Source organism: Aristolochia californica, unplaced genomic scaffold, assembly GCF_029961685.1.
Source record: "Aristolochia californica isolate CCGP_79_NKW_82.1479 unplaced genomic scaffold, dmAriCali1.0.hap1 SCAF_7, whole genome shotgun sequence".
Taxonomy (NCBI): Eukaryota; Viridiplantae; Streptophyta; class Magnoliopsida; order Piperales; family Aristolochiaceae; genus Aristolochia; species Aristolochia californica.
Window position 1 is genome coordinate 2,360,689 of NW_027182268.1, and position 13,698 is coordinate 2,374,386.

The following is a 13,698-nucleotide window of genomic DNA, read 5'->3' on the forward strand; positions in this document are numbered from 1 at the left end:
GATTGCTGGCTTTAGCCAAAGAGATGACTTACTGATCACAGGGGAGTCATGAAGAGACCCTTCTCTTGTGATTGCAGGAGGCCTGGCCTCCGCTGCTTCATGGAGTAGTAAATTTACTTGACTGATTCAGCAAATCTCCTAACTACTCTCCATTTTGATTTGAGTACCAGTTATTTTTACTTGGATTAAAATAGCAGTAATGGTTTACAAAGACTCGTAGAGACAATTTGGAGAGTAAAATACTTTCATTTCCCATTTCAGTAGGAATCTGGACAATTGGGATAATATCAAATGCTCATCTCTCTCTTTCTCCTTCTATTCTTTCCGGATGTATATTGATTCTTCAATCTTCTCATATTTCAACAAAACTTGAGGACATTTACTACCTCGCTATGACATAAACAAGGATCGATTTGATTATTCATGGTATCAAGTAACGGGGGAAACCTAGTTCAGAATAACTAGAACGAATCATCCTTGAGGGATTTCTCCTTCTTTACCATTCCCAACAACAAATCATTCCATGCATCAATTGGCCCAGGCAAACACCAGTGGACACAATCGTTATAGCCCTCCATTCCTTTGTTGTTCCAGTGCGAATTAGGATGGCCGTCCGGCCTCATCAACATAGCCTTGGTCACATCCATCGTCCCAAATCTCATCTCCTTATTCTTCCCTTCTTCTCTTGCTCTGGCGACCTCTGCCATTTGAGCTCTACTAATGTCCCACTCCGTTCCACCCAATGTCAGCTCCCTTTCACTGTATGGTCGTGTCCTGTTGCAGTTTCCGCCGTCGTTCCAGGTTCCATGTTCGAAATGGGCTGGTGAGAATGTCCTTACCAAGGTGACTAATCGTCCACACTTTTCACAATCGGTTATGAACTTCAAAGCAGTTCTAAAGATTTTTGTGAAGGCGAAGCTTAATCCGAGACCCGTTACGTTGGCTTCATTGCAGAAGATACATCCGACGAGACTGTGCTTTTCGTAGAGGTATAGCTGCCGGAATAACCAGTGCCCATCGGATACAACAGCGTAATCGTATTCATGGAGGTTTTGTGTCCACTGGGTGTCAATTTGATCCAATTGTATGTCGAACACACCGGTATACGATCCGTTTACAACCCTTTCGACGCCGGCTACAAGGAATTTAGTCCAGAGGACGAGGATGGTGAAATCATGAGAAGGAAAGTACCATGTCCTGAACCTATCGTCTTCATCCTTGTAGACGTCTGTAGGAGTCTCCACCTGCAACGCAGTGTAGAATTCAGTTAGTCCTCGACTGTTCCTTCTAAAGTCTAAATAGAGATCAGAATCTGATATCTCTTGCACTAACTCTACAATTTTCCACTTAGAGGTTTTCGGTTTTTGGTCATGTAAGTGGCTAATTATTGTATATATCAGGGGAAATGATGTAACATTAAATCATATAATGCACTTAGAATTCAGCATAGCTAGATTAATGAGTATATGCCCACTTTGAATGTGAGTGTATATTCATTTTTAAGAGTATATACCGACTTTTGAATGTATATTCAATTGGGAACTAATATACAGCAATTGCCAGGATAACCCAACCATAAACATCCTCTTTTCTCGTTAATAACGCATATCAGAGCCTCTTAATTAAGCTAGAATCATGGAGACTATACGAGGAAGGGGAATCGAAAAGAAGAACGGATTCAAAAAAAGTATTGATACCTGAGACAGGAGACAGAGGAGAGACTCCATTTGATTCCGAGCGACGGAATCCCCGATGAACGCTAGTTTCTTCCCACGAACAATTTCAAAGAAGACCGTAGGCTCGAATCTGGGCAGATCACAGTCATCCGGTTTCCATCGCCAGTGCAGATAGTCTGTATCTTCTCTTCCATGCTTTGCGCAGTTCTTTGAATCAGGAATCGTCACGCAGCTCGTATTTGTGTATGATGATCCACGCTGATCCCAAATCCATGCACCCTTGAACAAGTCACATTCATCTTCTTCTATTCAAGGCCAGAAATTATGAACAAATTACAGCAAACTATAACGCTAAAGAAACAGCAAAACCAGCAAAGAAAGTCAGAAATTTAACGTCTATGAGTCCAGAAAAGGAAAGACAACATCAAGTACGGGTCAGATTTGAATTTTGACTACTAAAGGAGGAAAAAAGAAGCGAATATATCGGGTGTCAATGGAGAAAAGGAGAAGAAGAAGAAGCCCGATAGTTGCAGAAAATCATCGGTGTGATGCAAAAGGTAAAACGGCCAGGTAGGAATCTCTATTTCTAAACGAATACCTTTCGGGGGTGAAACGAAACGATCGGTAGGGACGAAATTTTCCTGGGCTGTGACTTCTGTTGAGTTAGGCTGTGGAGAATAGAGGATAAAGAAGCTGAAAGCAGCAGCCGCGGAAATTGCCCACACAGCAAACCTCGTTATTCTCCTTCCGACCATGCTTCTCTCTCTCTGCAATCCAGAGCTAAAAAACCGAGAAGTCTTGAGGCCGATAGTCATGGCGATTGATACGAAACACGAGGGATTCAGGGTGTTTATTTCATTTCATCGAGATTTTGACAACTAATCAATGGAGTCCCGTTGAAGAAGTGTTTAAAAGAGGAAGAAGAGATTCCATGTGCCATATTTAGAAAAACTAAGGTTGGAGCCTGGAGGAGATTGCTGCGAAATTTAAGAGTTTGGGCGGTGCGATTGGTCCACGTAGAAGTAGACGTGAATTCCATTCATGCATGGGGTAATGCCGTGCGCGGAGCGCACAAGGATTAGTTTCTGCCGACGTGAATACTTTACTTAACGTGCCAACGACTCTCTACTTTCCCATGATATGTTTGACGAAATTGGCCAATCTTATGAAGACATCAAAGTATCAAACGATTTGGGGACTTTTTTTCCTCCATAATTCACTCACTTATGCTCGAAATTTAGGCAATTCTAGGCCATGGAACTTTAATTTAGCGATGGATTAGTGAGTTGGGAGAATTTGTTTGATCTTTGCAGGTGTTACTATAGACTATTTTCACATGAACAATAGCAGAAACTCAACGCAAAGACACCAGCTTCTTAAGAGCACCAGAGCAAATAATTTTCCGATTCGAGATCGGGTTTTCGATTCGTTTAAGTAAACAAGCCAAACTCGAACTCGTGCCGGTTTGGTTCATAAGTTTGCGAGCCCACTCGTTTACTTAAACCAGCGGGAGCACAGGAGCTAGGATTAGGACCGCTCTTTTTTTAAACTCATTTCTTGCCCTTTGGTTCCAACACAGAGACGTCGGGAAAAACATCGTGAAGTCCACTCCTTTGCAGCTATTTTTTTCTCCTTTGAAAAGATATCTGGAAGTTAACAGGATTGAGTTTCAGGTATTTTTTGGATAGGAAGTCGGAGAGGTTCGTGTTGGCCTTTTTCGTTATTGTGGAGTTCAGTTGGTGGGATTTGATCTCTCCTTGCCGCTAGCTCCATCCCGTTTGTGGGTTTCGTGGGGGTGGTGGAGGAATGGAAGAGGAAGGAAGAGAGGTTGTGTGGAGAAGGTACGTCAGTCATGGCGAAGCCGGATATCGAAAAGAAGGAGAAAAGGTTCGAAAGGCGTTTGGTGAAGTATGAAGCTTAGCCAGATTATTTGAAAGACAACTAGTTCATCTTGGATTATTACCGGTCAAAATGGCACTTGAAAGAGGCATTTTTTAGCTTCTTTTCTTGGAAATTTTTTGCACCATTTTTGCGTCATTTCTAGTGAATTCTCACCTCTTCCATCGTTGCTCTCTTCTTCTTCGCTTTAAGAGGTATTTCTGCTCTTCTTCCCTTCTTCGACTGTTTTTGTGTTGGATGATAGTTGCCTTGTCGAGATTCCATTGGATCTCACTTCCCTTCCCTCAATCTGCCCTAACTGTTCCTTATTCTTCGTTGGCGTAACTTTTTTTTTATTTTCTTTATCTTCTTTGAGTTAAACTTAGGTATTATTTGATTAATGAATAAATATTTTTTATTATTAAATTTATGACATTTATTAGTGTTAGTTGTTTGGTTGTTTCTTTTAATGCATAATTAGTAATTATTAACTATTAATTACTACTTAGACTTTTTTTTTCGGGAGAATCTCTTTAAATGTGTATCCAATTTTATGTAGAGGTATGTCCAATTTTAAGTAAAATTTATGCATAATTTTATATACATTTTATTTGACTTATATTTTATGCAAATTTTAAATGTAGGTTGAGCTCGAATCGGCTCAAACTCAGTTAAAATTATTGGGTTTGATGTCGATTTCAATTTTAAACTCGAGGCTAGGCTGGACTCGAGCTCGAGTTTGAAGTATTTAAATCAAGCCCAACTCATACATATGTAGGTTCGAGCTCGGCTCAACTTGATGCCACCCCTACATACGAACAATAACAAAGTATATAGAAAGGACATGGACTTTCTCACATAAGCTCGTCTCATATGAACTAGTGGTAAAATTCAACACTAATACTACCAGCTTCTCTCTAGTGAGTTTGAAGAGGATAGGATGCTCTCAGATAGCTTTAGACTCACTCTTCTATCTGGCCTAGGTTATGGCAGGTAGAAACAAACAATGAGAAGGAAGACTTACCAAATTAAAATGGAGTCTTGCAGTACTATCTCTCCAAACAAAAGCTAAAGTGGATCTAAAGATGATTTACAAAATTCTTCTAAGCCTACTCTCATACCATGTAAATTGGTACCTTAAACCCAAAAAGAGATCTAAGGATGATTTACAAAATTCTTCTAAAGCATGCTCTCTTACCATGTAAATTGGTACCTTAAACCCGAAAAGAGAGGTTAATAGTAGACACAAAGGGCAACAAACCCAAGGAGAAGAAAATGAGTGGGAGGAAGGACCAAGTTTGGATCTCTTGAGGATTCTACTCTCATGAGATTTTTTATTAATCTCTAACGAATAAATAGAATTGTTGGATCATAGCAAGAAGTCTCATAGAGCAACGATTCACATGGCAAAGTCTTACAAGAGTCTCACCAAAGAGTCTTAGTTAAAAAATATTTTAGTTATGTTATCTTTTATTCTTATTTAATTATTTAATTACTCTAGGACTTATCTTTAAGTGTTTGACTTTGGGTGTACCTGGGGTATGGGAAATTTAATTGTAATCTGATTCTACTTGTTTTCTCTATTATAAATCGAGGTACATTGTACTCAATTATAATCAAGTCAATGAATTATTTATCTTTTTAATAAATTCAACATAGTTTTAGAGAAAGTCATGTGAGTTGACTTGGCCAACCCTTGGAGATAATGTGATCATTTTCTTATTTGCCATCTCTATTAGTTTGAGAATTTGTTCTTCTTTTAGTTTCTAATTGATGGTTTCCAGTCCCAATACCTTTTTCCCCTCGAAGTTTGTACCTCCATAATAGATTTCTTATACTACAACTTATATATTTACATAAATTATTCTATTTATTTTCCAACACAAAAAGAATGACATATCTCTAACGAAAGAATTTTTCGTCTAGTTTCTTTAGAAACAAGTTGTTCGTGATTTCTAAGCTATATTTTGGGATATATATATATATATATTTAAAGTTAGAAAGGTCAATTTTGCCAAAAATCTCTCTTTTTCCTATTTTTCTCATATTACTTCTCAATGCATTGATGTGAATCGATTTTCCTTTTCTTACAGAGTCCTAGTTTTTTAGACGTGTTTCTCTTCTAGCCAAATATTTTTTGTCAAACTTAATGACTCCATGTTGGCATGTATTAATTTTGTTTTAAGGGAAGAGTGCACGAGGCAAGGAGGTGTCCTCTTTATTGTTGGCTTACTTGTCTGCATCCATTGAGTCAAGCCTTTATTCTTCACCCCCAAGTAGCTATTTTTGTTTGAGCTACCTTTAATTTATGATTATTCCTTATTTTTATGCCAAAAATTAGGCATTTTTTCGCCTTTGAAATTAAGGGGAGTATTTTTTAGGCTATGACAATTTTGACTAGATTATGAAGTTTTGTCATACAACTATGAGTAATTTTCTTCTCATATATGTGTTTTGTCCAACTAGGGTTTCTATGTCTTTTTTTATCCACGGCTTGAGAAGGAGAAGTCGAAGAAGAAGTATGAGAAAAAAATACTTTATTCCATTCTATATGTTGCGGTAAATCTTTATGTGATCAAAGTATTTATGGGGATAACAAAAGATGAAATTTTTGCATCTATGAAGATTTTTTTTAGCCAAATAAAATTGAAGATCAATAATAATTTTTCATGTAAGCTAAAGTTATAAACTCATTATAATCAAGTCGATGAATTATTTTTCTTTCTAGAAATTCAACAATCGTGCACATGCTAGTATAAGTTGCATGCTATGAGGGAAAAAAAAATTGTTATAACGTGCACTTATACTAATTGAAGATACCTGCAACTAGGAAAAACATGGACTAAAAAGAAGAAATCAACTACATGATGGATTGACAAACAAATACATGAAAAAAAAAGATGAGAAAGACAAGAGATTTGGATCTCATCAACTTAGCAATGAGGAAGATGCTAACGGGAGGAGTAAATCTTCTGCTCTGATACCATATTAAATTCAAAAACTTTCAGAAAAATGAGAAAAAGGAGGAAGGGGGGATGTGAGGACTTTGGTTCTCCTCTTCTTATTTATACCACACTTTTGGCTTTTATCATTAAAAAAATGTCTATGCTCAGAATCCAAAGCGTTTGTGATAATATTTACGGTTCAGCCCCTAAATTAATAAAATGCGGAAGAAGATAAACAGGAAAGGCTAAAAAGGAATCCCTCTGAACTTCCCAAGAATAATCCCGACAAATCCCTGCAATCCACTGTCGACGACAGCCAAAGATTGATCCTCCCTCAATCCGCTCAAGAGGAGAGATACCAAGCTCCAACTCCTCCGGTGAGTCGTCTTCCTCTTATCCACTGCTTCTGTCTTCGAATTCGTCCTGCCATCGCTTCATCACATCCAACATGATCTCGTTCCATGTGTCGATTGGTCCTGGCAAGCACCAATGGACGCAGTCGTTCTGCACTCGCTCCTGCACACCATTGCCGAAGGGATTCGGGTACATGTATGGACCTGGGTGGCCGTCCGGTCTCAACATCGACAATTCCGTCACGTCCAGAGCCTCCAGTGTCAGACCGGGCTTTCCAGTCTTTGATTTGGTCGCCGTCACCTCCTCCACCTCGATCTTCCTCATTTCCGCGACCATTCCTGCCAGCGCCTTCTCTCCTGCTTTGAACGGCTCCTTCCTTGCGCAAGCTCCGTACTTGTCCCACTCCCCCTCGAAGTGGGACGGCGAGAATGTCGTCACTATCACCCGTCTCTCCTTCCCAGACGACCTCTGGACCACGCCTTCTAGTGTAGTCTTTATCGCTTTCCTGAACACGTCGTAGAATCCGATCTCCGTGTGATTCTGACCTGGGCAGTAATGGCAGCCGAGGACTGAACCCTTCTCCAAGTAGACTGCAGGGTGCAGAAACCAGTGGCCGATGGAGAAGACAACCGTATCTATCTGTGAGATCTCCGACGCCCATCTCTCGTCAACTAAGTCCACGTACAGTTGGTTGTGGTCAGGGCCGGAAGCCGATTTTTCGATGCCCTTTACCAGAAAAGGGGACCAGAAGACGGAGATGGTGACATTGTGTGACCTGACATGCCAACGTCGGAACTTGTTCTCTTCACCGTCTCTGTACACGAGAATAGGCGCGGAGGCTGTGGAGACCAAGCAGAGGAGAGATTCTAACTGGTTTCTAGCCATCGAATCGCCGACGAAGGCCAGGTGTTTGTTACGGAGGAGGCGGAGGAAGGTAAAGGGATTGAAGCGTGGGAGCTTACAGCCTGCTGGCCGCCATCTCCAGTGAAGATAACCGGTGTCCGGCCGACCGTGCGCCATGCAATTCTGACCGTCCTTGATGGTGCTGCAACTGGTCCCATTGTATTGAGGACCGGATTTGTCAGGGACCCATTGACCCATCGTGTAGTTGCAGGGCATCGGATCGAAATTCACCCTCCGAGCTGCAAATTAAGAGAAAACCAAGTTCAGAGCAAGAAAAACACTAGACAAATTAGCGAGAAGGAAATCCGCAGAGGAGAAAGTAAGCAAGGTACCATGAGAGCCGCCGTAGGAGATGGGTCTCTCATGAAACTTGTGCCCCCCAGAGTCGTCGATAGGAGAGAGAGGATAAAAGTAGAGGCGGAGGAAAGCAATTGGGAAGAGAGCGTAGAGAGCCCAGGGGAGGAGCTTTCTGGTGAGGGAATTACCATTAGAAGACTGATCCTTCAATGGTTTTGAACCCATTTCCCCCAGCTTCTGCCCCTCGCCCTCTCTTTCTTTGGCTGTGGACGCAAGTCGGAAAGAGATAAGGAAGCGAGAGCTCCTCAACAGAAGCAAAGGCAGTTTCATGTAAAGGAAGACAACGAGAGGTCTGGTCTGTGCTGGGTAAGAGAAAAAAAAAAGTTTATTTGAGTCAAAGATGGAATTAAGAATCCAGCTTGCTTTTGTTAATTACAGTTTCTGCTGCCGTTTTTCAAATTTTCAAATCATTTGTTCAGTTGTCACTTTAGAATTATACAAAGAAATACTAATTTTTCTGAGACACAGATTTGGAGTTTTCGATCATCTTCATCAACGAAGGGAAGGTGAGGAGGGAAGCGAGTGATCCACATATGATCACATGGAGAAGGGTGGACAATCTTCATCACCGTCCAGCATCTTAGTTGTCCGAGACAAAACCCACATTCACTGATTTTAAAATCAAAGAAGTCAGCAATTCAAAGGAGAAATTCGATTCGACTTTCTCCTTGTCGTGGAGGTGCCGAATCGTGACTTCCAAGATCACTCCACCGTAAAACCCACGAACAGTTCACGCTACTTTTTGGAGTCATCTTAGAAAGAAGTAAAAAGGATTGAAAGACCTCTTCGACATGAAAAGCAGCGATAATGGACTGATGCTCGAATGGGTTTTAGCAAAACTGCAAGAACCATAATCATAATCATACAATCAAGAGTAATAATAAAGCTGGCCTCGTCTATTTTAGCCAATTATTTTATTTCTGCAGGTTTCTTGGTGCTTCTCTCTCTCCTTCAAATCTCCAATCCAGTGATTAGTCCAAGCATGGTGAACCTCCTTATAATGTTCTATGGGAGAGAGGTTTCTAGTTGCCTCTCTTCCCTTCCTCTAGTGAGGGAGAAAACCTAAAGTGAGGTTAATTCTCTATGAAATGGAAGAAAGTGTGGTGTGTGTGTGTGTGTGTGTGTGTGTGTGTGTGTGTGTGTGTGTGTGTGTGTGTGTGTGTGTGTGTGTGTGTGTGTGTGTGTGTGTGTGTGTGTGTGTGTGTGTGTGTGTGTGTGTGTGTGTGTGTGTGTGTGTGTGTGTGTGTGTGTGTGTGTGTGTGTGTGTGTGTGTGTGTGTGTGTGTGTGTGTGTGTGTGTGTGTGTGTGCGCGGGCGTGCGGGCGTGCGTGCGTGCGTGTGTGTGAGGCTACTTTTGCCTTTGAGAAAGAAATTCTGAAGCCCAAATTGAAATATATAAAAATATAAATACAACTAATTTATTTGTAGAATGAGGAAAATATTTCATACAGGAGTTAAATTAAATATTTGATCGGAGCCCTAAAGTTGTGTTTGGAACATAGAAAGTGGAGAGAACATAAAAGAGGTTTATTTTCTCTTATTAGGATGCCCATAGAAAATGAAAGAGAAATGTAGTTTCACTCGTTTGAATACAAATGAAAATTGGAAAAAATTAGTAATATTTTCAAATTTTGAAGATTAAAGTTTTCTCTCAAGTTTCTATTTGTCTTATTTTCTCCCCAAATTCCATCATTTTGTGTGATAAAATATTTCTTTTCTCTCAATGATTATTTGCTGCCATACAACAGAAAATACATTTCTCTCTCTTATTCTTTTATTTTACTTTCTTATCTGTGCGTTCCAAACAGGGCCTAATAGAAATACATATTTACTTCAAAATTTTATCCCAAATTACAAACTTTATCTCACCAGCCAAGTTAGCAAAAACATTGATGATGTAAAAAAAAAAACCTTTTGATTTACAAGCTCTATATTTGTTTATCTTAGTGTTATTCAACTACCATTTTTAAGTAGCTCAATAGAAATAAAATAATTGGAGAGGTTTAGAAGTCAGTTTCAACCTAAAAGTGTAGCATGGGTTTGTTGCTTTTTGAGTGCAACTAAGGAAAAAGCAGGAGAATGTTTCCACTCTTTATCATTTCAAAAAAGAAAAGAACTTGTCACCCATTTCACCTACATTTGCTTCAATTGCTTCACATCATTTTCATTGTATTATTCTCTTGTAATCATAAACTAGCTACTCTTCCATAATGTGGACCACTCACCTACTCCTTGAGCATAATGAAAATAGAAGAAATTTGTTTTTTTCTTCTCTTGGTCAAACAAATCATTTCTCATAAATATTTATATGACAATCTACATATCTTTCGAATCCATTGTTTGCTAATGGACCTTTATTTTTCTCTTTAGGTTAATCATAAATACAGTTGTGATTATTTTGACCGGCCAATCGAATTAGAACTAACTAAAGTGAGGCCTTACTATACGTAGTGAAAAACATCAAAACCTTCAAAAAGAAAGAAAAAAAAATGCATGGTCGGTTGGTTTAAGCAGTTCAACCTTTGGACAACTCAAACCACACAGGTGGGTCAACTCATTTTACTCTCTTATCCGTTCTTTTTTCATGTGTGGATCCATGGTGAGAGGTCTCTCCCCCTTTTCCTCTCTCTATAAACTATAAAATATAATATAATATTATTATGATAATATAGTCGACTTATATGTTATATAATGTAATTTAATTCGTTCAATTGAACCAAGCACACATTCAATTTCATTGGAAGTACTACAAAACTCTCTAAGTTATGTTGCATATTCGAAATGTTGATCTTAAAATCTCTATTAAGTTAATTTTGATAATAAAAATTTTTAACAACTGATTGTGAAATTTGAGTGTCCATAATTGGTAGAAGAAACCTCAAAATAAGTTCAGGCGTTAAAATAACTTAATCGAAAAAACTCCAAGAAGATCAAACCAAAGAAAATCATAACATCGTAATAGACTAGCACCATTCATTTAACCAGACATGACAGAGAAAAATTCTCAACAAGAGACCTTCCAAGTCAATGATCGAAGAACTAGTATAATGACTAGTGCAGTAAGAAATATAGAAATCATACATTCAAATGATATGAAGTCGATAGTTTGAACGAATAGGTGAGAGAATACTCTCACGTAAGAACCGTTTGCCCAAACATTCAAATGACCAACCCAAAGAGTGTAAGAGGAAGAAACGGAGGAATTAAAGAACAACCAAGAGGACCATTTGACCAAACATAGATCATTCAAGGACAAATAAGAGAGAAGACACTTTGTATGAAGTCATCTAGCCAACATTTGGGTAGACTGAAGCAAAGGAAAGAGATGCTTTATGCAGAGTGTAAAAATCTACCACATGTGTTTAAAGATCCCAATCTCGAAAAATTGTAGAGTGCAGATTCAAAGTTTCGATTTGGCCAAGACAAGTCTTCAAAATTTGTTCATGATTTATAATGTGATTAGAAGGTCATGAAGAAAATTTCAAATATTGTATCACGCATTCTAGTCAAGATTTCAATGAGTTTAACAAAAGGATAAAATTTACATTTCCAAACTCAATAGATCAATTTTTAAACATTAAGAACTTACTTATTTAACCTAATTTTTCTCCAAATAACTGCCTTCCCAATTCCTAAAGTTTCCACAACAACTCCCAAAGATCCTTCAACCTTGAAGTTGATTTTGGAGCTCAAAATTGAAGATTAGAAGCCACCAATTAAGTATGTTTGAGCTATTAGTTTGAAATCTTTATTTGCTTAACATAATCTTTGCACCATTACTTTGAAAGCATATTATTTATTCTAGCAAGAGAATTTGAAGTGGCATTTACGTAGTATTAACAATTTTGGTTTATCATAAAAAATCCAATTTATTTTTATGTTCTTCATTAGGAATCAATATGTTGTACTTCTTTTGGTAAATCTAAACTAGAAACTTTCACTTTAAACTTAAAATATAGTTCATAAATTATATGTGGGATTGAATTTTGAAATCATATTTGGATTTGAGCTACTCTTTTAGTGTAACCCCTAATTCAAAAAACCAATCTGAGACTTATTTTGAGTTTGGATTTTTAAATTAAGTCAATTAAATACCTATTGATTTTGTTATTACATAGAGTGAGTACATATGATTGTTTATTCCTTTTATTTATCTTTTATTGTTATTAAGAGACTTTGTATGTACATAACCATAAGCAAGTAATCCTTGCAAGCATTGGTCAAGCCTTATGTAGGCAACATGGTTCATCATAAAGAAACCATTGTGGTTGAGGATTAATAGCCGATAAGCCCGTAGTGGCTTTAAATTTAGTTATTGACTTGGTTGCTAAAAATTATCTGGTTGTTGCTGACAATAAGTCCCAACTATGGTAAATGTTCTAAAATTTCCTTTATTGGTCTAGACTGGAGAGCCTAGCGTTTTACAATTATGAGCATGTGCTTTATGAACTAGTTGTTTAGTTAATTGAGTAGAATAAGTCTTTGTGTTGGAAGAATTACGATTAGCATGATCACTATTCGATGTCATTTCATTTGGTACCCTAACATAATGAATTGCTCTAAGGTGTGAACACCTTGGAAGTGGATTAGCAAACTAAGATAGGATTATCAACCTCTATAAATCTTCGTTTGTAATATTGATTACAAAATCAAGATCATGCATAAGTAATAAATAAGCAGTAAAGTTAACAAACCTATTAACACTCGCCACACACCTCTAGGCTTGTTCCTCATAAGACCTACAAATTAGTATCAGAGCTAGTGTACTTTCAAAGCCTAGTATTTAGGTTGAGTACAAAAGTCCCTGATAAAAAATTAGGAAATCAACACATCAATCTCCATTCTATTAAGAATTTAGTAAACATCGTAACTCATGATAGCATTACATGAGAAGGTTATGATCCTTTTGCTCCGTCAATATTTATGGGACTCACACCTATCAATGAAGCATAGAATGAAGAATATTCGTTCAGTCAAAGAGTCTCCCATCCCGAAAATTGAAAGGCAAACTGGCTCCCAAGGCTATACGTGATTAAGTCGACATGCCATTGCCAAGGTAAAGCACAATACCATAGACATGAAACTCGCTCTTAATGCCTTTAGTAATGAAGTAGTTGATTCAATTTCACCATGCAAATCCTCTAAGGATATATGAGACAAACTAGAATCTAAATATTATAGGAGCATGGAATACAACTCTTTCCACCCCCATTGCTCATCTAGACACTTATTTTTTAATTAGAGACATTATCACACATGAAAATGATGAAATTAGGAGTATGAGTGATGAGGAACCTGACTTGGGGGAATTACTATTCTTATTGGATGAATCAAATAATGTTTCCCTTGAAAATAAAAACCCAAGAAAACAAATAACACAGTGTAAAACTTACTAAGTTAGAAAAGAAAATTGAATCCATGGAGAATGAGAGTTCTTGAAGATTAGAATAGCTTGAGAAAGAAAATGACATACTCAATTCAAAATATGAATACCTACATTTCTACAATGTTTTGATAAATGAATAATGACAATGTTTTTAAACATAAGTTTTTTTGCCAATATTATTTGCAAAGTGCAGTTACAAA

General features: G+C 37.9%; 2 protein-coding genes across 2 annotated transcripts; both read right to left on the reverse strand.

The window, feature by feature from the left end:
• Positions 1-380: 380 nt before the first annotated feature.
• On the reverse strand, positions 381-2,478 carry LOC137937872 (xyloglucan O-acetyltransferase 3). The gene is made up of 3 exons (XM_068783056.1): positions 2,275-2,478; positions 1,698-1,981; positions 381-1,244 (listed from the first exon to the last, which is right to left on the reverse strand). The coding sequence occupies exons 1-3, from the start codon at positions 2,429-2,431 to the stop codon at positions 462-464; spliced, it is 1,224 nt and encodes a 407-aa protein (XP_068639157.1). The 5' UTR covers positions 2,432-2,478; the 3' UTR covers positions 381-461.
• Positions 2,479-6,641: 4,163 nt separating this feature from the next.
• Positions 6,642-8,278, reverse strand: LOC137937766 (xyloglucan O-acetyltransferase 1-like). Its single transcript, XM_068782930.1, has 2 exons — positions 8,089-8,278; positions 6,642-7,995 (listed from the first exon to the last, which is right to left on the reverse strand). The coding sequence occupies exons 1-2, from the start codon at positions 8,276-8,278 to the stop codon at positions 6,893-6,895; spliced, it is 1,293 nt and encodes a 430-aa protein (XP_068639031.1). The 3' UTR covers positions 6,642-6,892.
• Between the last annotated feature and the right edge of the window lie 5,420 nt (positions 8,279-13,698).

Coding starts and splice junctions, on each gene's coding strand:
- LOC137937872 (XM_068783056.1), bottom strand. CDS start 2,431: ATGGTCGGAAGGAGAATAACGAGGTTTGCTGTGTGGGCAATTTCCGCG. Junction 1,982..2,274: donor TTTCGTTTCACCCCCGAAAG/GTATTCGTTTAG, acceptor GGCCTTGAATAG/AAGAAGATGAATGTGACTTG. Junction 1,245..1,697: donor TCCTCTGTCTCCTGTCTCAG/GTATCAATACTT, acceptor ACTGCGTTGCAG/GTGGAGACTCCTACAGACGT.
- LOC137937766 (XM_068782930.1), bottom strand. CDS start 8,278: ATGGGTTCAAAACCATTGAAGGATCAGTCTTCTAATGGTAATTCCCTC. Junction 7,996..8,088: donor CTCCTACGGCGGCTCTCATG/GTACCTTGCTTA, acceptor CTTAATTTGCAG/CTCGGAGGGTGAATTTCGAT.